This window comes from Podarcis bocagei (assembly GCF_964188305.1).
Source record: "Podarcis bocagei genome assembly, chromosome: 6".
Taxonomy (NCBI): Eukaryota; Metazoa; Chordata; class Lepidosauria; order Squamata; family Lacertidae; genus Podarcis; species Podarcis bocagei.
Window position 1 is genome coordinate 79,327,092 of NC_138130.1, and position 26,074 is coordinate 79,353,165.

Below are 26,074 nucleotides of genomic sequence, written 5' to 3' on the forward strand. Positions count from 1 at the left end.
CCGCCTCCAGACACTCACACAGGACCGTCACCGCCTTCACTGGTTCTGATTTGAAAGAGAGGTAGAGCTGGGTATCATCCGCATACTGATGAACACCCAGCCCAAACCCCCTGATGATCTCTCCCAGCGGCTGCATGTAGATGTTGAAAAGCATGGGGGAGAGGACAGAACCCTGAGGCACCCCACAAGTGAGAGCCCAGGGGTCTGAACACTCATCCCCCACCACCACTTTCTGAACACGGCCCAGGAGGAAGGAGCGGAACCACTGTATGACAGTGCCCCCAGCTCCCAGCCCCTCAAGACGGTCCAGAAGGATGTTATGGTCGATGGTATCAAACGCCGCTGAGAGATCCAGCAGAACTAGGAAACAGCTCTCACCTTTGTCCCTAGCCCGCCGGAGATCATCAACCAGTGCGACCAAGGCAGTTTCAGTCCCGTGATGAGGCATGAATCCCGATTGGAAGGGATCCAAATGGTCCGCTTCTTCCAGGCGTGCCTGGAGTTGTTCAGCAACCACTCGCTCAATCACCTTGCCCAAGAATGGAAGATTTGAGACTGGGCGATAGTTGGCCATCGTGGCCGCATCTAAAGATGGTTTTTTAAGAAGCGGTTTAATAACCGCCTCTTTCAGCGGGTCTGGGAAGGCTCCCTCACGGAGGGAAGCATTCACCACCCCACGAAGCCCATCGCCCAGCCCTTCCCGGCTAGCTTTTATAAGCCAGGATGGGCAAGGATCAAGGAGACAGGTGGTTGGTTTCACTCGTCCAAGCAGCCTGTCCACATCCTCGGAGGTAACAGATTGGAATTGATCCCACGCAATTTGACTAGACAGGACTCTAGCACTCTCCCGCCCCGGCCCTGCTCCCACGGTGGCGTCTACCTCTTCCCGAATCTGAGCGACTTTATCTGCAAAAAACTTTGCAAAATCATTGCAGGAGATCATGTGGCCCGTACTGGGCCCCGATGTGGCAGGTGGTTCCGCTAAATTGCGGACCACCTGAAAAAGTCTCCTGCTGCTGTTTTCTGCAGATGCAATAGAGGCGGCGAAGAAAGCCTTCTTCGCCGTCGCTACCGCCACTTGGTAGGCTCGACACTGAGCTCTAACCTGTGTCCGGTCAGCTTCAGAATGGGTCATCCGCCACCGGCGCTCTAGCCGTCTCAACGATTGTTTCATTGCCCTCAGATCCATGGAAAACCACGGGGCTGTCCGGGCTCCATGCAATCGGAGAGGGCGCTTCGGAGCCAAACAGTCAATAGCCCTGGTTAACTCCGCATTCCAGCGGGCCACCAGGGAATCAGCTGAAAGGCCATCAACATGGGATAAAGCATCCCCTACCACTCTCTGGAAACCATTTGGATCCATTAAGTGGCGGGGGCGGACCATCCGAATTGGTCCCACCTCCCTGCAGAGGGGAAGGGTCGCGGAGAAGTCAAGTTGCACCAGGAAGTGGTCTGACCATGGCACTTCTTTTGTTTCGCTTTTACTTAGTGTCAGAACACCAACATCCATGGAGGTAAACACCAGGTCCAAGGCATGTCCGCGGCTATGGGTTGGGCCAAACTTATTCAGGGACAGCCCCATGGAGGCCATGCTTTCCACGAAGTCCCGAGCGGCCCCTTGTAAGGTTGTGTCGGCATGGATATTAAAATCCCCTAGGACAACCAAACTAGGTGTCTCCAGGAGAACATCCGCCGCGACCTGAAGCAGCTCGGGCAGGGAATCCTTGGTGCAGCGGGGAGGTCGGTACACCAAAAGGAATCCTGTACTGCCCCTATTGCCCAACTTCCAGAACATGCACTCAGAGAACTGGGTCTTCCCACGTAACTGCACTTTGGTACTTTGCCAATAACTTAATGGAAAAAACAAAAGCAGATGGCCACACCATCAGTTACTCTGAACAAGGCTCAGTAGCTAGTGAGCCTAGGATACATGTTCTGTACAACCTCAATTCATATTTGTTGGCTGAGGTAAAAAACTACTTCTTGCTCCACCTTTCCTTGAAGGAGCCACCAACTTTGTGAAGCCTTGGATTCAGGTCTTGTGTTTGAATCACTCTGATTGTATCTAGATGCTGGCTCAAGACATTTTGCTACCTGATGCGAAGGACAAAATAGTGCTCCCATTCCATGGACAGAAATCTGATTGGACTAGCAGCTGGATATTATTTAAACACTGGTGACAGGACAACATTCGACACCATATTGAGTGCAGTAGGCCTGCTTAGGAGGCACTTGGCAGACTAGCATAGAAGATTGAGGGAAAATAGTGGGTGACTGCAGCTGCCCTCTGGCCCCTGCTGTCTGAGGCAGCTATCTCACTTTTCCTAATAGCAGGACTGGCCCTGCTTGTTTACCTGTGTTGATCAGATCTTTAACTGCTGAGTTCTGGGTCTGATATTATACATACATTTGTCTAGAACAATTGTCACCTCTGGTTTGAACCTCAAAATCTCTTATTAATATCACAAGTATGATATGGCATGTTATGTAATCATTTATATATATACAGTGGTACCACTGGTTGCGAATGGGATCCGTTCTGGTGGCCCGTAGGCAACCTGAAAAGAGCGCAACCTGAAGCGCCGTATCTGCGCAGGTGCGCGGCGTGATTTAGTGCTTCTGCACATGTGGCGAAACCCAGAAGTAACCCTTTCTGGTACTTCCGGGTCGCCGCGGAATGCAACCTGAAAAGACGTAACCTGAAGTGTCCATAACATGAGGTATGACTGTATTGTAGGCGAAGAAGAGATAGAGGTTGTTGCCCACACAATTCTGAATCCTCTGTTACCTGGTAGAGTCATTGTTTCTCCCTTTCTCAGGATTCCTAAACCTTTGCTTCCATTTGCCCCTTTTGTCTCCCTGCACTATTGTACAAGTGCAGACAAATGCTGACTTCATGCTAATTGTGATTAACAAATTGGAAGCCAGGCATAGAAGTGCAGTAAAAGAGTTTATCAGCAGTTAGCTGCAGTTACGGGTGAGAAGGATTTCCCCTAAACTTGTCATGTGGGCATTTACTCCTGGCAAGAGTGGGAGAGCAGGTTCCTGAAACTGGCTCCCAGTTTGCAAATTGAAATTTGGAGTGTTACAACTACACTGCACTACAGAGATTCTTCAGGCCATTGTTGAAGTTCCAAGAACAAGAAGCAGCCAACCTTGCCAAGGTCATTTCAGTCAAAGGAGCTGTTGAATTCAGCTATTTTGTATCCTAAAAATAAATCCAAAATTATTTCAGGGAATTCAGATAATGGAAACACTCAGCTGTATATTACAGCAAAAAACTTGAATCTATTGTTCGTGCTGTCTTTAAAAGACAATTAAAGAGGCACATTATCAGTATGTCGAATATTGTTAAGATGATCAGCTCTGCTATTTTCTAAGAAAACTATCTAAATTGTTCAGCAGTCTTTACTGCAAAAAGTTGAAGAATGCAAAACATTGTAGAATAATAGGTAATTTATTCTAAGGTAATGACTGCAATATAGCTGAAATCTGTGCTAATAGAGTAAAAAGGCTCCCAGCTATTTCTGCTATAAACAGCAGTCAGGTAATTTTCATTCTTCTTCCCTACAGTAAAATACTACTTTAAAATCAATGCTAAAATGTTTGCTACTAATTTCTGAAGTGCAAAAATTACTACCTGTAAACAGAATGTACTGGCAAATAAAAGAAAGAAGCAGCTTTCACAAATGGCATTCCTCCTACTTTTCAAATTGCAGATGGGGAAAACACAACAGCACTGGAGTATGTACAGGCCTTATTGTCTACAAAAAACAACAACAATTTAAAACAATGGTCCCAGGTGAATATATAAGAAATAAAAATGTGGAGTCATATTTGAATAGATAAATATCTACAGGGACATGGCAGGTGTTTATACAATATACTGGAGTGTAGGTCCCTAACGAAATTCCTAGAAAAGAGGATCAGGGCCCACAAAAGAGAGGACTTTCCATTGCTCATAACTGACTTGTGGAATTTGCGGCCACAAGACGAAGTGATGGGTCACAGAATCACAGAGCCTGAAGGGATCTCAACAGCTATCTAGTCCACCCCCCTTTTGATGCAGGAAACCACTGCCATAGCATCAGTGAGAGAAGTGCTGAGCACAGAGCTTGCTAAATGTCATTTGGACAGTGCTTCCAAAGCGCTTGACAATCAGGCATTTGGGAAGTGCTGCACAACTGGCAGCAGCTGCCAAGCCCCATTTGGCCAGACTGAGCTCACCTTTGTCTGCCTCACGCTTAATGCCATGTCTGATGACAGGTGTAGAGTAGGTGGCCGTGATTTGGCCAGCATGGCTGTGCAGACCAAATGGGAAGTCTTGGCATTAGGCTTGTGGGTCAGAGGTTCACCACCTCAATCTAAGCAGTGCTAGTGACCATGTATACAATAATTTCTGCTGTGAGAGCAGAATGAGTGCTCAGTCAGCCAATGTGTTTCTGTGATGGTGCTTGTGTGGCAGTAGGGACAGGATGAACTGCCCACCAGTTGGCTGGGTGGGGAAAGGATGGTACCATGAGGAGCTATTTCTCTTCCCTGCCGGTTTGCAGACTTGTATGCTAAGACAAGTCTTTCTCTGCACAGTTCTAAAACTGGAAGAGTTGGCTGTCACGGCTAATGCTGCTAGTTGCTTTATCTGTGCTGGGATCTTCTGATGTAGGATCTTTGCTGGAGTTTGCCTGCCTACTATATAGACTGAAAGTTGTGTGGGGTTTGAGGTGGGTGGCCCACCTCCTCAGGTAATGGGGAGATTGCTTGCCTGGGCCTGGAACAGGGGACTTTTCACCACTGCTAGCTGTCCTCCACTTAAGGAGAGAACTTCTGGTCTTGTAAATTCTTCACAATTATCCATAAATTCTTCGTAGAACCACTATTATGTGGGAGAAAGCTAGTCTCTGTATATTGAGACATGTGGGAACTAACATTTAAGTGATCAATTCTGTAGATACAATTAGATCAAAGGAGATCTAGAGGGATGAATTTTGATATTCCTGTCAGATTAAGAAAAGTGATTGTAAGTCAGGAGGATCAAATATGTGAATTCAAAATGTGAATAGCTTTCTTAACAATTAATACAACATAGGTCTCCTGCCTGTTAAATATCGCATTGTCTTTTTATGAATGAGTGTTGATATTTTCCACATATATGTTTCTAGGCCTTACTAGTCACTATGTAAGGCTAGCATTCCGTCTATTTTGTTAAAGATATATCTGTCTTGTTGGGTCTTGACAGCCCTATCATGTCAACCCCCTGTAGCAGCATAGAGTTTTTCAGCAAGGGGAAGAAAAAGTAAAAACTATGCTTCCAGTGGGCATATTTCACTATTGCCGATCCTGAGGGATGATTTGTTATTCCTGTCAGATCAAAGAAAGAGATAAGAGAAGAAAATAACATCTAAAAACTTGAACCCAGAAATGAGGGTGACGGCAAAAACGTCAAGACCAAAACATTATGATGCCACTTAAAATAATTTAAATATGCTGGATATCAAACACTTTCAAAAGAAATAAATGTTGCATAGGCCATATGCTCTGCTAGCTGACAGGAGAACTAGTTTTTAAGGTTTAGGAATTGGTCATAGAAACCAACTGTCAAATGCTATTCATTTACTGATTTTTTTTTCCAATTGGCCATGTGTGTTGTCAGTAAGATGAGGTCTTTTGACAGGCAACTGCTTGAAATGTGACACATATGTCACTAGGAAGTTCTTCTGCAAAGGACCATTTAAAGATATGGAAGCTGTGCAGAGGCATGCTCATTTCATTGTGGGCTTGTGCAGGAGAACTGCCTGGTCAGTTGTGTCATGAACTTATCAGTGTCTGGTTTTGTGCAAACTTACACTTTTGGCTCCAGATAGCTATTTTGACTGAATCTGCACCAAACCATGTTTTGAAATTGTACAGCACAGGCTTGTAATATGTAGAATTGAATATGAATAAGACAGCCCAGAGGTATAATACAAAGAGCAATTGTCCAATATAATCCTTCACTAGCTTTTAAAAACATTACTAAGGATAAACAGACTGCATCTAACAAACATAGATGAGGGGTTGGCAAATATTTGAAATAAGAATAAGTAAATAAAATAAACAATGTACTTGAAATCCTGACTTCTTGTAAGTGTACACAAAAAGTCTGTTTTCAATGTTGCGTCTGACAAATTTAATTACATTTGGGAGATCAAACCAACTAGTGCCATTTAGCCTCTCTAATTTTAACTTGTGCAGAAGTAATAAACCATTACTTATGTATTCACATCACTGTGTTAAATTAGTTTTGTGTAAACAAACGTCATGTCTGGTTTTTCTAGAAAAACACATACCACAATTTGTAGGAACGGTATTGTAGGAACAGGCATAACATTTGCAAAAGTGACCCAATTTCTCGAAGCCCAGTTTGTAAAAACTGGGTTTTAAAGAACAGGTACACAGGAAAACAGCAAATATAAGCAAATATTCAACGTACCTCATGCTATTTTATATTCAACAGGACACCCAAAATCATTTGAACACAAATAAACAATCAACCTTTACAGCTGCAGAGGGTCACATTTCTATATGTGAGAGTGTGAAAAGCACATGACAAAAATTATCTTTTTTAAGCTGTAATGTATTGAAATGAAATAATAGGAAAAACATATAGAAATGGGTTTTGGGGGGATAATAAATTTTAAATGCCTTTGTACTGTGAATGAGTACCCTTAACACAAGTCTTGGAAGACAGCTAAAAAAGTCTGGAATAATAGGTTTGGATTATGATGTACACCAACAGTAAAGACAATTCCAAATAACATCTAGAGTCCAATATAACTGCTGTTTACATATTAAAAAGAGATACAGGCTTTGTACCAGGGATGTTCTGTCATGTTTCTCCACAGGAGAAGGCTGTCATGGTAAAGTTCATTATCAATTACTGCTTTACAAGTGCAAGATGAGTTAAGCTGTCATAATTTTCTCAGCTAGAGATCCTGTGCTGTCAAAGAATGTCAATTTTTAATCTGACACAAGGAAGAAAATTATCTCTTATTCTGACCTCTAATTTCTTGACATTTTAATGCAATAATTGCTGTGGTTAGTGCTGCAACCATGATTTCACCTGTCAAGGAAGAATGAATCAATATCCTTGAGCTGTTCATTAAATTTCTAGATTTTGCTTTACTAAATTTCTCCGTTTTTGAGGGTGGAAAGAAAAGAAACCATTGATAGGCATGCCTGAAAATGTGATATACCGAAACTACACCTTGCAACATTTTCCATTTGTTTTCACACTGACAACTGCCCCCCCCCCAATAAAATACAATCACACTACACTACACTATGAATAAAGGTTTGACACTAGCAGAAGTTACTTTGTTTGGACTGAGTTCTGCATTTGGAATATGGTGCAAGTCTTAATGAAAAGAAGGATAAACGTTAATCTGGCCTATCAGAGATCTGTGCATGTATAATAGGGATGGGCATACTCATGAAAGCTTCTTTCCAGCTCTGTATGAGGAACAAAGTTGTGTCCCATCCCATTTCTGTGTGGATTTTAAAGGGGAAATTATTAAAAAAAATCCATAGAGGAATGCACACTGTCTTGAAATCAAAGGGCAGCCATTCTAGGAAGGACACTGTGCTTCAGAGCTCTCTCTCCCAGAACAATTACTTGAATGGGGCAGTGGTGTAGCTAACAGAATGGACACTGGTGTAGCTAAGAGGTTTGATCCATTGTTTCTTCTAATACAGTGCTACATATACAGTGGACGCTCGGGTTGCGAACATGATCCATGTGGGATGCACATTCGCAACCCGCAGCATTCGCAACTCGCGTCTGCACACGTGTGAGTTGCGATTTGGCACTTCTGCGCATGCGCGACCGCCGAAACCAGGAAGTAGCTCGTTCTGGTTCTTCCGGGTTTTGGTAGTCTGCAACCCGAAAAAACGCAAAAAAACCCCTGAAGCATCTGTAACCCGAGGTATGACTGTATATTTAAAACCCTATTAAAACTAGTAAAGTATTCAAAAACAAGCATAAGCACAATATTCTTGTAGATGTGTCTGAATTGCTTTCACTTCTTTGTAGCTTTCCCTCAACCAAATAATACGGGACTTGAACACAAGCACAAGGTTTTATAGTTATAACCTGTCCCAAAAGCAATGCAACACATGTACAGCTACTGTATCTTAATATGTTTTCACCAAACCTTAGTAAATTGCATATACAGTCGTACCTCGGAAGTCAAACAGAATCCATTCTGGAAGTCTGTTCGACTTCCAAAACGTTCGAAAAGCAAAGCGCGGCTTCTGATTGGCTGCCGGAAGCTCCTGCAGTCAAGCGGAAGCTGCGGAAGTCCCATTGGATGTTTGGCTTCTGAAAGAATGTTCAAAAAACAGAGCTCTCACTTCTGGTTTTTTATTGTTCCAGAGCTGGAACGTTTGACTCCCAAGGCGTTTGGGAGCTGAGGTACGACTGTAGCTGCAAATGGAATAACAAACGGCTTACAAGGATATATCTACAATTCCATGTTGGGTGTCCATTTTCAAAATGGCGCAGTATACCTGAAGGAGCGTCTTCAACCTTCATCGTTCTGCCCGGACACTGAGGTCCAGCGTCGTGGGCCTTCTGGTGGTTCCCTCACAGGGAACCAGGCAGAGGACCTTATCGGTAGTGGCGCCTGCCCTGTGGAATGCCCTCCCATCGGATGTCCAAGAAATAAACAACTACCTGACTATTAGAAGACATCTGAAGGCAGCCCTGTTTAGGGAAGCTTTTAATATGTGATGAATTATTGTATTTTAATATTCTGCTGGAAGCCACCCAGAGTGGCTGGGGAAATCCAGCCAGATGGGCAAGGTATAAATAACAAATAAATTCAAGGAATCCTTAAAGATTAAACAGACCTATGCACTTTCACTTGCACATGCAAAGGTGTGTTTGTGATTAAGAGAATGTGAATGAGATAATAGTGGTCGACATCACAGTGCTGTTGTGGGTATTATTAACTGTTGTGAACTACATGCATTTTTAAAAAAAAGGATTTCCGATTATTCTTATAATTACTATTGTATTTATTTATTTATTTCTTAAATTTTTATCCTTCATCCAAGAATCAGAGGGCGGTTTACATTATAAAAGCACAAAAATAAATAACAAATGAAACAATAACCCTCCAGTTTAAAAGGCCACAGACTGTATAAATAGTCAAAGGCCTGGGAGAAGTGGAATGTTTTTGCCTGGTGCCTAAAGATATGTAACAAAGGTGCCAGGTGAGTCTCCCTGGGAGAGCATTCCGCAAGCGAGGAGCCACTGCAGAAAAGGCCCGTTCCTGTGTGGCCACCCTCCCAACCTCTCACAGAGGAGGCAGACGAAGAAGAGATGATGATCTCAGGCTCAGGGTCTGGGTCTGTTCATATGGGGAGAAGGCGGCCCTTGAGATATTGCAGTCCTGAGCCATTTAAGGCTTGATAGGTCAAAATCAGTGCTTTGAATTGGGCCCAGAAATTAATTGGCAGCCTGTGCACTTGGGCCAGGGTTCGTGTTATATGCTCAAACTGTCTTGCCCCAGAGAGCAACTTGGCCACTGAATTATCTCCACATGCTTTAAACTACAACTCCTATCAGCCAGAGTAAGTATGGTCAAGTGTACATATGCAGGGCGCCAGTTCCCGTGCAACCGTTTACTATTATTACAATTTCTTGGATTATATTAGTACCCAGATTATTAATGATTGTGAATAGAACAAAAGTTTTAAATACAAATGAAAGAGAAAGAGAAAGCAGTCTTCCTACATTTCTCTAAATGGAATAAAATCAGCTCATATTACTATGAAGGGGGTTTCTAATATCAAATGATGTATCAAACCACATATAAACTTTACAGATATCCTAAAAGCATTTATAATGTAAGGAATATATTTGCAAAGGTTGCAATTAAGCAAGATATAAGTTTTCAGTTTTTAAAATTCAATCAAAAAATGCCACAAGTATTCTATTGCTTGGCAATGTATAAATTATTACTTGTTTTGCATACAACAGATGGCAGATATCATGGGGCAAGGAAGCTTGTGTATGCAGCTTCACCACAGCAACACTCATCTTGCAGCTGTTGCATCTTCACACTTTTCAACCAAATTGAATCTTTCAGAGAACGCTTTAATACTCATAGCTGTAATCTTTTAATAATTATTTTATTATGATGGGCTGACAAGACTGCAAACAAAACATGGAAGAATAAGGTGTGCCCTATATAAACCAAAAACCTTTAAAAAAATCCCGTATGAGGCAAACACTCAAGTAACTAACACAAAAGAAAGAAAATGAAATCCTTGTATTGTTTTGTTCTTTAAACATTTCATTTGTTAACCAATAAAATAATCTCATTTGATATTATGATTATTATAGGCATATTTATGAATGGATAGGGAGTTTAGCTCTTTTACTCGGTAATTCATTAGATACCCATATGTTCATATAGTCAGTAAATATACATCATATATAATTTTAGTGAATTGTTCTGTATAGTTTAGTTTGCAATCCTATACACAATTATCTATATGTAAGACCCTGTAAGCTTACTGCATAGGATGGTGCTGTCAATTTAACTTGTTCATTAATTAAATGCACTGACCAAAATCCAAAGAAGTACTTAGACTGCCTGCAGAGTTCATTCAGAGCTGGCTTTGAAATGATTTGGGGGAGATTTTTAAAAAGACTGCCTCAAAGTGGATTCAAGTTTCTAAGCTATTCCCACACCCACCTACAGTAGTGCCCCGCAAGACGAATGCCTCACAAGACGAAAAACTCGCTAGACGAAAGGGTTTTGCGTTTTTTGAGCTGCTTCGCAAGACGAATTTCCCTATGGGCTTGCTTCGCAAGATGAAAACGTCTTGCAAGTTTGTTTCCTTTTTCTTAAAACCGTTACAGTAATACAGGGTGCATTGCTTGAAGAGGTGCAGTTGCGACTTGACTTCGAGGAGCAACTCATAGCACGCGGTGTGGTAGCCTTTTTTGAGGTTTTTGAAGACTTTGGTGATTTTTGAAGCTTTTCCAAAACTTCTTTTGCAGCCATTTGGTAAGTTAAACTTTTAAAACTTTTTTTGGGGTTTTTGGATTTTGGGTTGGGGTGTTTGGAATTCAATGACTTGGTGTTGGGGAGTGGTTTGCAAGAATCTGGAAGGTTGTGTGTTTTTTTTCTGCATTTTTATGATTTTCTGTGACCATTGGGCCACTCTGCTTTTTTTAAAAAAAAAAATCTGGGTTTGAATTTCTGTGTGGTGGGTGGCTGGGGGAACAGTTGAGGAGGGGTTTGCAAGAATCTGGAAGCTCGTGTGGTTTTTTTCTGCATTTTTATGATTTTCTGTGACCATTAGGCCACTCTGCTGTTGTTGTTTTTTTAAAAAATCTGGATTTGAATTTCTGTGTGGTGGGTGGCTGGGGGAACAGTTGAGGAGGGGTTTGCAAGAATCTGGAAGCTTGTGTGGTTTTTTTCTGAATTTTTATGATTTTTATTGTTCCTTCAATTTTTGAATTTATTGTTCCTTCAATTTTTGAAATGCTCTTTACAGTATGTGTGACTTTAAAGAGCACTTAATAAACTCTTGTTGTACCAAATTTGGCTTTGTTTGGACTTTTTTTGACCATAGGAACGCATTAATTGAATTTCAATGCATTCCTATGGGATTTCGTGCTTCGCAAGACGAAAAATTCGCTAGACGAAAAAACTCGCGGAACGAATTAATTTCGTCTTGTGAGGCACCACTGTAATTCAAAATGGAGACAGATTCCCAGTTTCCCCTGTTCATCTCAAAGTCAACTATCCCTTAACTAACCCATCACCCAGTTTAGCTACTAGAAGTCAGTTTAGGCATATTCAAAGGCCCTAAGGTACATACAATGCAAGCCTCTGTTCCATATCATAAACATTGGAACTGTATCATAAACATTTGGAAATGTATGCTATGAAACAAGGGATTTTGTAAGATAGAGTCCAAGGAACATCCAAAATCATTTCCATGATTCTTTGTACCTTGATCATTAATCTATTCCATTTATTTCTTATTAGTGTTTACAGAATTTGATATGGTTGGCCTGTTCTTTGGAAGAATAAAAAATATCCTATGCTCCAAATGAAGAATGCAATATATGGAGGCATTTTGCAATGAAACTTAGTAGCCCGTAAACAGCGAGCCAGAAATACCTACCTCCCTGAGCACAGGATCAGTGATACTGTCAAGGTTTACAGAACCTTCATATGTCAGGTAGTGGAAAACATTAAGTGCTCGTACTGCTTCTGGTCCTCGTTGCTTGTAGCCAAATATAAGATCAATCCACTGATGAAGCTGGCAGGATACAAATTCACTTTCCAAAGCCTGGTAATGAAATTGAGAGGATGAAAGAAATTTTGTTTCTCAGCATTTATATTCATTCCTTCGGCATTTCATCATTTTATTCAAAAAAAGGAAATGGAATATTATGATGGTCTTCTCCACGGTGGCCCCCAAATCATGAAACTTTCTCCCAAGAAATGTTCACCTGGTGCTGTTGTTATTATTATTATTATTTATACTACAAGGGAAGACCATCCTGTTCTTTTGAGCTTTTAAAGTTATTTAATTACATTTAGGCTATTTGCATGTTTATTTGTTTTTATGGATTACTGTTATTGCATTTCTGGTATCTTTTGTATTGCTGCTGATCTTGGTGAGAAGGCATGACAACATGGAAATAAGTAAAAAAAGTAAAAAAAAAGTAATGTTGGAACACACTTTTGTTTTCTTTTAAGATTTATATACCCCCTTTTCTGAGAGTGTTTTAAGGCAACAAAGAGTAAAACCAAACTATAGAAGCAGCATAATAAAACATACACACAAAACAGACTATTATTGGTATGATACATTCCGTTAGTACTGTTACAGGGTTTCTACAGGAAGTTTATTTTATGCATTTATTAAATACCTCTGTATATACAAAAAATAAACTATTTTCCATGCCTATTTGTTATTTAATGGATTTCTATCCTGTCTATTTTTAAAATTAAAAAGGCAGCAATTGCATGTTTATCATAACATTTAGGGATGTGGTTTCTTACTTTTCCATAAAATCCCACAAAAGAAGCAAACACCATGTCCTAGTCATCCATTTAATTTGCATTAACATATTAGAATATTTGTCAAAACCAGCCAGCTGAATCAATGGGTCTAAATCAGCTTAAAACCTACTATGTCAGATTAACTAGGTTGTAGATCAAGCTGTAAGATTGTGGCTCTTTTGTTCCAGTAGCAGATTAAAATTTTCCATTTGTGTTGTTTCAAACTGGCAACATGCAGTCTTTCTGCTCTTAAAGACAGGGATTGTGTATGTAAACCAAGCACTGCTTTATTATACGGTCAATCTTTAAACTTTTATATAGAATTTTAAACAGTACCAATATTATCCAGTTATGAATATTACAACAGAGAACTTAGGTGCACAGTGGACAGCAAGATTTTGAATTCTTATGTTTTATTCCTGCCTCAGCCATTTTTTTCCAATATTTGAAACATTTTATTAACTATTCTATACATAGAACATGAACTTACTGGGGCTTCAAATGGAAATTATTTAGAACACTTCAATAAAATTGCCGTAGGTCCAGCTTATCAGTGGAAATATAACTTCCAGTGTTCTATTTAAATTCAAAGCTGGGTGAATTTATCTTTCAATACCTTTTGAAAATAATAGTACCAACTAAAGAGAAAACCAGTTAAAAGAATTGTATTCTTAAAGTAGCTCCCACAGGCCAAAAACTTACAGAAAGCTCTTAAAACATTAACAGTGCTATCCTCCACATCTATGCAAAAGTAAGTTTCACTGAGTTCAACTAAATTGACTGCCAGGTAAGTGTGTGGGAAACATTAAGCCCTCCAGATGTTGCTTAACTATAATTCCCATCATCCCTGACTTTTGGCCATGCTTGACTGGGGCTGATGGGATTTGTAGCAACAACTGGAGGGTTCCCCATTCCTGGTGTACATAAGTGAAGTCCAAGGCATAGTGGGATGCACGTTAAATGAACATGTATAGACTTCTGAAAGGCTGCAGTCCTATACTAGGGATGGCTAGCCATACTACAGCCAGAGAAACACAGATTTCTCCCTCTCATGTCCTTGCTGTGGGGTACAGTGAGCCAACACTCTGCCTTTCCCAAGGTGGAGTTATATAAGCCTTGTGGCAATTCATCAACTAAGCAGAAAATGAGCTAAACATCCTGGATTTGAGCGAGCAGTGGAGGCACCCATAGGCTGCCAAGAAAATAAAATAAAATAAAATAAATAAAATAAAATTGACTTTTGTAGGAGATGACTGTGATGTTGCAGTCACATCATAAGGTCAAGCAAGGTGTTATAGTCAACTGTGATGCCTCTGCTGATGAACACTTGGTCCAGGAGCTGGGCACTTTAAATGAGACATATGTGAATGGGGTATTATATCCATATTGCAAGAATGTGTTAGTGTTACACTTGGGATCCTGGTCATATCCACAGATTTGCATATTAATATTTTTATGCCTACTTATTGTAAAAGAGCCTCATTAGCTGCACTGTGGATATTTACCGTTCTATAGCAAGGGTAACTCAAGACAGAGAACTCTGAAGTTGGAGAAAATACTCTTTTTACCACCTTGTTGAATTGTGAATTCTTCATCTGCAAGATGCTTTAGTATTTATGTACACCACCACATTTACCTGATAATACAATGCCATCTAATTACAGTAGTGCCTCAGGTTACAGACACTTCAGCTTACAGACTCTGCTAACCCAGAAATAGTACCTAGGGTTAAGAACTTTGCTTCAGGATGAGAACAGAAATCGTGCTCTGGTGGCGCATCGGCAGCAGGAGGCCCCATTAGCTAAAGTGGTGCTTCAGGTTAAGAACAGTTTCAGGTTAAGAACGGACCTCCAGAATGAATTAAGTTCTTAACCCGAGGTATCACTGTACATTTATTCTGGATGCCTTTGGATGGGGATTTTATGCTGTGCAATCCTTTCAATTTGTGGCAATTTTATGTAAACCATGCAATACAGGTACACTATTGCGAACAGAAAAATACTGGGACCGTCTAACTTGCATAGACCCAGCTGTGCAGCCAAAATTAAATCAACATAGGATTAAGGAAGGGACATGGTTCCCATTGTCTCCTCCATGCACACCCATGGATTTCATGGTCTATGGGGAGCCAGTGTGGTATAATGGTTACAGTGTCATACTAAGATCACAGAGACAGGGTTCAAAACTCCACTCAGCCGCAAAGCTTACTGGCTTACCATCTCTCAGTCTGACCTACAGCTTTGTGAAGACAAAGTAGTGGGGGCTGAATGATGCCCTGAGGAAAGGCGGGATAAGAATATAATACATAAATAAACAAATAGCTGTTTGGGGCAAATTGGGGGGAAGGTAATTTGCTGAAATGTGGACATCAGCTTTTGTGCTGGTGTAATATATCTGCAAATGTGTGAAAGCTGTATCCCTATTCCCCCAAGCAACATAGAAACCAAGTAAACAGGGGTTTTTTTAATCTAAAAGTATAATTTGTGTTATATGTTTCACTCAGTGTTATAATTTGTAATGCACTACAATGTTTTGTGCTTAATAATCAAAATATTATTATAGTTAATCTTGGATTGTGGCAGATCGCCTCTTCAAATTACAGAATGCTTATTATACAGGCTGTGCTCTATTTTTCCATGCTACAGTTTTCTGCCTCAATTTAACATGCTTGGCTTGTTGGCTGAATGTGTTCTATTTTTGGCTCTCAGGACCACCACAAGTCTGCTGGGATCAAAAAGCTCAGCAAGACTACGAAGTCACATCTGTGGAAAGCTTTTCCCCCTGTTTTTGTAAACTGGTAGATTATGATTGATGAACCTAGCATTAGGGTAATGTTAGCAGGGACACTTACGGCTTCTGTCCTCTGTGACATCACTGAGGTCAGACCATAATCATGTTAGCATTGAACACAATGCTTTATTAATGTTTCATGGGTATGTCAGTAGTAATCAGTCTAGCTTGCTATGGATAAATTAAACTGGGCCAACAATCACTGATGTATAAATTGAATGCTCTTAAAATCTACTGAAACATCTCCTAAAAGTTACCAGACTTAATCACTTCCCCAGTCTTTCTAATGAGACCAATTTTCACAGGAATTTCTTTCAATGAAAGGCTATTTCTCTCTCAGAGCATATATTTATAAAACACAGAATATCCTCCCACTTCCTTGCCAGTAAAATGCCAGATACCTGTTTAAGCCTGAATTAGATGGGTGTAATTTATCATCTAGTGACTACAGTGTTTCTATTATATAAAACTTCTATGAATGTATAAACAGGTTGAAGATAAAGATTTACAGACTGATTAATTTATGAATGGGGTACTGAGTCAATAATCATCTATATGTGCTATATTTTACATGCAATGGTCTGCAAAATCACAAAGGTCCCAAATGAATATTTCAAATGGCTTGGGAAACATTGGGTTGTGTGCACCATACCTTTTAAAAAAATGTTCTGTATTTAGTAATGGTACTTAAATTATACCTATTTTTCCCTAGGTCTGTTATCAACATTTCAGCTCATAACAGAAAAGTAATGAAATTTATAATAAGTAACTCTACAGTTAAATTCATTCCATTTGTACCTTCCTCCTCTTTAAAATGGATTTAATGTGACTTTTATTGCATTATTGTTAGGTCAAGCATACGAAGCACCACGGATAGATTGTATCTGACAACAACAGTTGCTATTATTATTTGGAACAACAACCGTTGTTGTTAGCAGGGGGATGCGAATGCTTTTTTGCATTTAGAACATTTCAAGTCGGTTGAAATATGAACTTCTCTAGTGTGAAAACCCAGGACATCCAAGGGAAAGAAAATAACAAGAAGATGTTTTTACATGTGATTTTTTTTTATCCCTGTTTGTACCTGTACTGGAATTGAAATTGCTTTTCTTTCTTTCATTTTTATTGTTAAAATACTATGGGATGTTTAATGGGAAGCGATTCATAGATTGCGAATCATTGCACTGTGAAACTAGGCTTGCCTCAATAGTGCAATTATTTTATATTGGGAGGGGGGAAGGTAGGTATTAACAAAATGAACAGTATCCAAGGGAATATTAGGTATGTCTTGCAGTGCAGCCCAGTGCAGAGCAGAGGGTGGCTGCTGATGTTTTTAAGCCCAATGGCTGTATTAATGCTCAGATGCCCAGCCCACAAGGATCACCTGCCAGTGGTGGTCATATCCAAAGCACAGCCATGTGTGCATGAGCATACACACTACACAAACAGCTCCTACACTCACTGCACTTGTACATTCACGTCTGTGCAAAGTAGACTGATGGATAAATTGTGAAGAGCCTCTCATATGTGTTGATTTTTGCAGAGCGAGGGCAGCTCTGGGTTATGGAAATGCACCTTAATGAGTATCTCTAAATATTCTTATTAAAACACTAATGCCCACAAATTCAAATTAAGATTTTTTAAAATAACGAATATATAAATAAAATGCTACTAATCATACAAGTTTTCAATCTAAGCAGGGTGATACTGAGCTGATTTTAAATGCATCAGTTACTTTTTTATTGCTGCAGTGTCTCTTCTATTGTACTTTCTACTCAGCGTTTAGATATTTGAGTTAAAAATATAGTCATTCATCTGAAACAGATAAAATTCAACAAACATGATAATGGTGTATCGTTTCAGATGGTGTAAGATAGCAGCTAGGAAAGTATGCTTGATCCCAGTAATAATAATAATAATAATAATTTATTATTTATACCCCGCCCATCTGGCTGGGCCTCCCCAGCCACTCTGGGCGGCTTCCATAAAAACCAAAAATACAGTAAAATGTCACACGTTAAAAACTTCCCTGAACAGGGCTGCCTTAAGATGTCTCCTGAATGTCAGATAGTTGTTTATCGCTTTGACATCTGCTGGAAGGGCGTTCCACAGGGCGGGCGCCACTACCGAGAAGGCCCTCTGCCTGGTTCCCTGTAGCTTTGCTTCTCGCAGTGCGGGAACCGCCAGAAGGCCCTCGGCGCTGGACCTCAGCGTCCGGGCAGACTGATGGGGGTGGAGACGCTCCTTCAGGTATACTGGACCGAGGCCGTTTAGGGCTTTAAAGGTCAGCACCAACACTTTGAATTGTGCTCGGAAACGTACTGGGAGCCAATGCAGGTCTTTCAAGACCGGTGTTATATGGTCTCGGCGGCCGCTCCCAGTCACCAGTCTAGCTGCCGCATTCTGGATTAGTTGTAGTTTCCGCGTCACCTTCAAAGGTAGCCCCACGTAGAGCGCATTGCAGTAGTCCAAGCGGGAGATAACCAGAGCATGCACCACTCTGGCGAGACAGTCCGCAGGCAGATAGGGTCTCAGCCTACGTACCAGATGGAGCTGGTAAACAGCTGCCCTGGACACAGATTTGACCTGTGCCTCCATGGACAGCTGTGAGTCCAAAATGACTCCCAGGCTGCGTACCTGGTCCTTCAGGGGCACAGTTACCCCATTCAGGACCAGGGAATCCTCCACACCTGCCCGCCTCCTGTCCCCCAAAAACAGTACTTCTGTCTTGTCAGGATTCAACCTCAATCTGTTAGCCGCCATCCATCCTCCAACCGCCTCCAGACACTCACACAGGACCTTCACCGCCTTCACTGGTTCTGATTTAAAAGAGAGGTAGAGCTGGGTGTCATCCGCATACTGATGAACACCCAGCCCAAACCTCCTGATGATCTCTCCCAGCGGCTTCATATAGATGTTAAAAAGCATGGGGGAGAGGACAGAACCCTGAGGCACCCCACAAGTGAGGGCCCAAGGGTCTGAACACTCATCCCCCACCACCACTTTCTGAACACGGCCCAGGAGGAAGGAGCGGAACCACTGTATAACAGTGCCCCCAGCTCCCAGCCCCTCAAGACGGTCCAGAAGGATGCTATGGTCGATGGTATCAAACGCTGCTGAGAGGTCCAGCAGAACTAGGAAACAGCTCAGTGTGATGAGTTAATTCCTTTCAAAGGAATCAGTTTTGCAAGGCACTAACTTCTCTCTTTCAATGCTCCTATATACCTTTGGCTTTTCAGAAAATTAAGCATTTTGGTGGTTCTTAAAAGCCTTCCGCTAGGGAGCAAAGAACAGATTTTATTTTATTTATTACACTAATCTCCTGTTCTTTATTTAGAAAGTTCAGAGTGGCATCCAAGGGGCATCCAAGCAGTGATCACGGATTCATTATGAATCCCTGTTGAAGGGAAAGTATATAAAATATACTGTATAAAATGTATATGCTGTCAAATATAGGGTGGATACAATCAACCACTTCTTCCATTTGCTTTTTTCTTCCTCCCATTTTCAACTTCTGCCCTGCGGAGGTGAAAAGCTAGTGATGTGCCAGCTTGTTAAATCATGGAACTTGTTACTCAAGCTTAACTAAAAGCCTTCTTACCATCCTATTGATGCGCACAAAGTCTTCGGGCTTCTTTGCCCAAGGGGGAAGCTCAACATCATTCACAACAACTTCATCTTCTCTCACTCCAAGGTTATATCCGTTACTGTTGACAAACATTTCTGGTAGGTAGTAGAACTCTGGAATTAACTCCTGTAGTGGAAGAAACAAACACACTGTTTCTGTAGACAGAATTTATTCAAGAACTTTTGCAACCTTGTCCTTATGCTTAATTTTCAATGCTATTATACCTTTAAGTTAATTTTTAATACAAATCATTTAATTACTCAATAATAGATGCAGCAACCGTCTCAGTTCCATTCTGCTACAGAGGCCATTGCTTAGATAACCTTCATTAAAATAAACTAATATAATCAGAAATATTGCTGTGTGCAGAGGCATATCAGAATATGATGCTGCCTTACCCTGACCCAGGCTGCTGCTTGATCTAACTTTCCTTTTATTGTGTACAACAACAGATTTCCACAGGTAATAGCATGATTGCCTGTGGACTCCCAGACTTCAAAGTGTGAAGGAATGGGGAACCTGTGGTACTGCAGAGCCTGTTCGGCTCTAGCTCCCATGGGAACCAGCCAATGACCAGAAATAATGGGATCTGTTGGCCATCAACATCTGGCTAGCACAGATTCCCCATCCCTAATGTACAATAATAAGGGTGTATAAAGAATTAGCCAACAATAAAACTTTTCAATAAAGATATCACATTCTACAACCTTACAAGGTTCCTAAAATATTTAAGACTAGGGACTATGCAGTGTGTATACTATTAAACTTGGGTTTATTTGAATGTGAGAGATGTAAGCACATGAGAGATTTTAGCTCAAGTTTTCTAGAAAAACAGCTGGGACTTTAAAGTGCCTAAATTTAATGGATCTTGCCAAACTATAATTTCAGTGCCCATGTGATATGTCCTACTTATTGTTAAAGTACATACTCCAGAAGCTGAAATGTTTACAGAACACTAAAAGTTCCTGGACAACAACCCGATAATTCTATGTGACTTTTCACAAGATGGAACCTTTCCTGTCCCCCTTGAATTCTCATATCCGCTCAAATAACTAAGATTTCTGTTACTTAATAAGCAGCTACTTTTCCTGTGGTCTTAGTAGCTTAGCCTTCTTTATTTCTTCTGAAATAAAGAACAATGCAATAAAGCTACCAGGAACTTTTAAAAGGACAAAAATGAATATTATACCAGACATTTTATGTCTTTAAATATGATCTCTAGTTTATTTTAATAGCTATGCTAAAACCCAAAGGTATTGTTAATAGTATTACATGTGTTATGTCTTTGTATGAGGTAAAAAATGCCAAACTACATTTTCTAATTTACAAGCTTTGGATAAATTCAAGCTGCTGAAAAATTAAACTTTAAAACTTGGTGTTATAGAAGGCCACTATTAACACTAACATAATAGGATACTATAAGCCTCAAAGATGACATTTCAGTTTAATATGTTTTGCCAGGAGTACACCATTTTATGGCCTCCCTCTGAAATAAAATCCAATACAGACGTTTTCAGTTTTCTAATGTAATTCACTGCAGGGTTTTAAAGCTGTTTCTCTCACCACCCCCACCTCTGCCAGTTTCCTTCTTTTCCCCAAAAAATCTGATCCCTGGGTATCCATTAATTCAACAATCACCTTATATTGGGGGAGGAGGGGTGGTCATTCAGTTATAAGAACCTCCATTAACTATATTAATTTACAATCTGTCACCTTAATGACATTTTGTCATAGCTACCTTTTCTGACATCGACATACTCTTGTCCAAGTGCAATGTAACATGTTTGAGAAGCATTAGAGAAGATTAGTTCTTGAGCACTCTATTCTTTGGATGCCAAAATTATACAAATTGAAAGGAGGTGGGGGGGAGGAGGTGCTAGCAAATGTGAAAAATGAAATGGTCAAGTTAGGGTCATTTTCAAGTGGAGTGTTTGCTAAAGGATCATTCCACTAGTATTCATTTTTTGCTTTGTACTGATTACTACAGGGAAAGGTCAATGTTTCAAGAAAGGCAAAAATAAACCCTTTTTGGCAGCATTTTCCTTTCTGTGCTGTTACACAAATTTGTCAAATATGGCATCTTTTAATACCTGTATTTGAAAATTAAGCAGTGCAAACACACTGACCCAGTTCAGATGTAACGGTTTGTTTTTATAAAAACAACCATGCGTTTGCCTCGGGATCCTTTCTCCCCTCCCACACAAAGGGAGTAGATTAGAAGTGGTTTGCAACAAACAGTAGTTTGCCATTTTGTTCACATGTGGCAGAACAGTAGTTTCAGTGCATTATAGTTCTTAAGCGAGCTTTCTGTTTTGAGAACTAAACATGGCTTTTGACAAAACTGCAACTGATATTTGTTGTACAGCATAATAAAAAGCTTCTTATTTTCTCCCCCTGGTTTGGAAGGGAGGAGAGAAGGTATAAGACTGAGGTGTAGGCGTACTTCTTCTCATGACAGCAAACCATTGCTTGTTGTTGTTTTTTTATATCTAGATTGGGATAGTAAGCTTTCGCTGTTTAATTTTAAACATGGAAATTCACCTCTCATGAATAAAAGGGGGTGAGAAGGAGGAATAAGATATTTTCCTACCTGAAGATAGTGCCTAACCACAGGGTCAACATGCCTTCCAAACACTAAGCAAAACTACAACATTTGGCATCTATTGTCACTTTACATTCTGTACCAGTGGAACAAGACGTCTGGTGCTTGCAACAGCCACAACAACTATCATCATATATCTACAAACATTCAGTCTAGCCTTACAGTCTGGATGCCTTTCAGGGTAGATATTCAACAGGCTTTTGTGTCCTTGGAATGTAGATAAGATGAAAGTTGACAACAACTTTGGAAATTAAGAAAGCCTATATAGCCTATATAGCCTGCCTATCTATCTATCTATCTATCTATCTATCTATCTATCTATCTATCTATCTATCTATCTATCTGTCTATGAAAGAACAAAAATAATAATCTAGTCTTTAATTATCTTATGTATTTGATTTTTTGCAATCTTGTCCAGTATGACAATCACATATTGGGTCAGGATCCCAATATACTAAAGATCACAAAGTTGCCTTTGAGTTCTTCAAACATATATTTATACATTTCAAAACCAAATAGCACAATGTAAGTGCATCAAAATGGCCTGGCAAAGTGGTCTGGCAGATACTATGGATGTTTATAGATTCAGAGACATTTCAACTAAAACAATAGAAAGGGAAACAAAAAGTTCTGGTGAAAGAACGATGCATTTCAGTCTCAGCAAAACTGCACATTTTGAAAGCAAACAAAACTTAGGGCTTTTAGCCCAAAGAAATATGCATAAGTGAATTATTTAATGTGTCAGCTGATCCTGATCAAAAAGCATTGTTTTCTTTACAATGCTGATGACATACCAAATGACATTGGTTTCCAATGGAATCAAATCATGGCAAGTACCTGGTAAGAGTTTATGAGTTTACCAGTGGTTTTTTGTTCAACCAATTATTTCTCTCTCTCCTACGTCAAAGCAGATTCAATACATAAATAATGTAACTCTTAGTAACATCAGTATAAATGGATTTTGAGATCGTAAATGCCTTTAAAAAGACTCCAGCAATTTGCTTTTTAAAAAAGAAAGAAATAGTAACCAAGTTTCTATTCTTGTTTCAAATAAGAGTGAGTGCCTTGTGATAATATAAATCTGATTTCTTTTGTAAATATTTAATAGCAAGACACAATCAGAAAAGATCTAAAATCAAACAATGGGCTACTAGCACTTTTCATGTAGTTTGGAATCTATCATATTAACGGGTAATCAGGAGAGGACACTTCTTAAAATAAAGCAAGAATGTAGGATTCAGTATTCAAACATAAAAAACCTTTCTATAGAACAATGGAGGTATAATCACAATTGTGAAATTACCCTGCTCGCTGGCTGTTTCTACGTATTGTGTAGATATTGGTTTAATCTAATGTGTACTGTTGCATAATATCCCCAGGCATAGTCAAGTAAAAGCTAAGGCTTACAGAAAAGCATACATTTTAAATGTGTCTTGTCATTAATGCTTTATTAATTGCCCCAGGCAATGCAAAGCCAGAGCTCAGCAAGCTATAACAATATGACACTTTAAGGTCAAATGCAATCTTGCTCTGTTTATGGAATGGGCCAAATATTGAGTTAACAGCAGGAAAGAAAATTTATTGGGCTTTTCTCTATCTTGTGATTATTTGATTTAAATTAGAATGGTTGTGGGTTTTTTTGCAAGAACAAAAGATCTTTTGAGCACTCAAATATTGGAAGAGTCTTTATTTCTCATTGTATATAAAAATGGCATTTTAGAGCAGTGAAGTCTAAAGCAGCCATTCTTTTTGCTCTTATGTGAAACAGAACTTCAGGAATGCACAAGTCGATTGTTTATTTGTAGCATGTAATAACAATAACAGTTACTCAATTATTTTGCATGCATATGTAACAAAAAAATAATCCTACCTTCACATCTGAAGTGTCTCTTTGGCTAGTTCTCCAAGATCTTGCCACTGAAGAAAAGGTTCGATCTGGGTGATCAAATTTTCCGTCATTTGCATTGAGGAAGAATGTTGTAAAGGGTTCCTACCACAAAATAAAAATAAAAAATGAATACAAATGTAATAAACAAAGGAATCCAAAACAACTTCATAATTTGAGTGCCTTCTAGGCTTAATATTTAAAATTAATTAAGGGAAGAATTAATAAAGAATTAATCAGCACTTCACACTAATACATTGCTTATGCTTAATCTCTTGATGCAACTATTGCTACTAATAACCCAAAAGTATCTGAATCCTAGAATGGAAGGATTACAACAAATGATGTGCTGGCTCTATATTAGAATAATGTCATCAAGAGACTGGAGTATTACAGTCTATTTCACATACACCAGTCTTCCAAAATACTCCAGTAATATCTCTATCTATTTCATTGACTAAACTCCACTGTTCTCTTTGGAGAACTTCCCATATATTTTATTTTTGGTGTGATATTATATATATATGAATAAATATGATGAAGAGTAAATTATACCAAGCCTTCAACAAAGAAATGATTCATAAAAATTAAACATGTTACAAGTTCCATTATTTTCAGGATGAGAGATCTAAGCCTTCACTCAACTCCCTAATGAAGGAAAAATGAGAAGTGCTTAATTTTGGCAGGATGCTACTCAAACTAAATATGTTCAAACAAAATGTGTAATTAAATGAAGTCTAGAACTGTATCATTAAAACCTTTTTGTTTAGATGTTCAATAAGAAATTAAAGCTAAATCCCCATACCATTTCATATGTGGTACTAGGCTGCCCTCCACCATTAATAAAATAAAATAAAAAAGACTCTTCCTAGCTAGCTCTCACAAGTGTTGACTGTTGCCTACAAGGGCTACATATGGAAAGAGGAGTTAGCCGGCAAAAAACTCCTATACAATGAGTAACGCACAAAAAAATGGGTGAGGAAGATGCAAAACGTGACTAGATTATGATGCCCTTAGCTCACTGTGTAGAATCAGATGATAAAGACTAGAACTTATATTTAAGCCACATGCAACCATTTGGCCATCAGAAATTAAAGCAGCAATGTTTTTGCCCACACTCTAAAGGAAGTAGATATCTCAATTCTGATCTGAAAAACAGCAATAATGCTGAATGGAATTTGTTCCCAGTAAGAAGAACTGTTGATATGTTAGTTTCAGACTTGAAATCAGGGAACGACAACATTGTGGTGCTCACCTGACTTCCTGGCAACCAAGTCACTGTTGCTTACCTGGAAGGAGGGCAAGGAAGGGGGGGTCAATGTGGTGCAAACACACTAGCAGGAGCATGGGATTGGTTCCAACAGCGTGTTAGCACCACATCAATCTTCCTTCTTCTCTGTAAGCAGCAGCTGTCAAGAGATCAGGTGAGTTCTGCCACCCCACTCCACTGTGCAGTACTGACTTCAATGATGGCATGTATCCATGTCTACAATATAAACAATTTTACCCATATTCTATCAATTCTGATGGTCCCAGTAGACCAGGGATATGGAGCCCATGGTTCTGCTGATGTTGAACCCAAACTCCCATCAGACCTTGCCAGCCTGGTCAATAATCAGGAATGCTGGGAGTTGTAGTCCGCACCACTTCAGCGGACTATGTTTTCACTGCTTGCATAGGCCATAGAATTCACCTTAAATCCAAGGTTGCAATCCTAAGCACGCCCACTAAGGAATGAACACCATTGAACACACCGGGACTTAATAAACATACATAGGATTATCCTTAATCTCAGAATGAAATGTTTTAGAATGAATTAGCAGAGCCCTAATAGCATTTCTTTTATATAGTTATGTGAATTAATTCACAGTGATATACTCCAAAGCATTTCTTATATGAAAAATTCCTCATTGAGAACAACTGAATAATTACAATTTTAATATCACTGCATTAATTACCATGGCAACTATTAAGTTCTGTTAATAACAGCTATGCTCATTAACTAATGAAAAGTATCCCCTAAACATTAGGCAGCTCCAGTCAAAAAAATGTATAGTCTGGAAGGTTGGATTTATAACAAACATGAAATACAACGC

The 26,074-nt window shown here is 39.6% G+C and overlaps 1 protein-coding gene and 1 long non-coding RNA gene across 4 annotated transcripts in view; one reads left to right on the plus strand and one right to left on the minus strand.

The window, feature by feature from the left end:
- NBEA (neurobeachin) overlaps positions 1-26,074 on the minus strand; it is a 366,730-nt gene that overhangs the window by 47,468 nt on the left and 293,188 nt on the right. For all 3 annotated transcript variants that reach the window (XM_081197851.1, XM_081197850.1, XM_081197849.1), the window contains 3 exons: positions 23,964-24,083; positions 19,465-19,617; positions 12,187-12,354 (listed from right to left, as the gene is read on the minus strand). In XM_081197851.1, coding sequence (XP_081053977.1) covers positions 12,187-12,354; positions 19,465-19,617; positions 23,964-24,083 — 441 coding nt within the window. The remainder of the gene's footprint in view (positions 1-12,186; positions 12,355-19,464; positions 19,618-23,963; positions 24,084-26,074) is intronic.
- Positions 10,768-11,596, plus strand: LOC308589178. The gene is made up of 2 exons (XR_014009132.1): positions 10,768-11,140; positions 11,437-11,596. It is a non-coding gene; the product is annotated as an uncharacterized lncRNA (long non-coding RNA).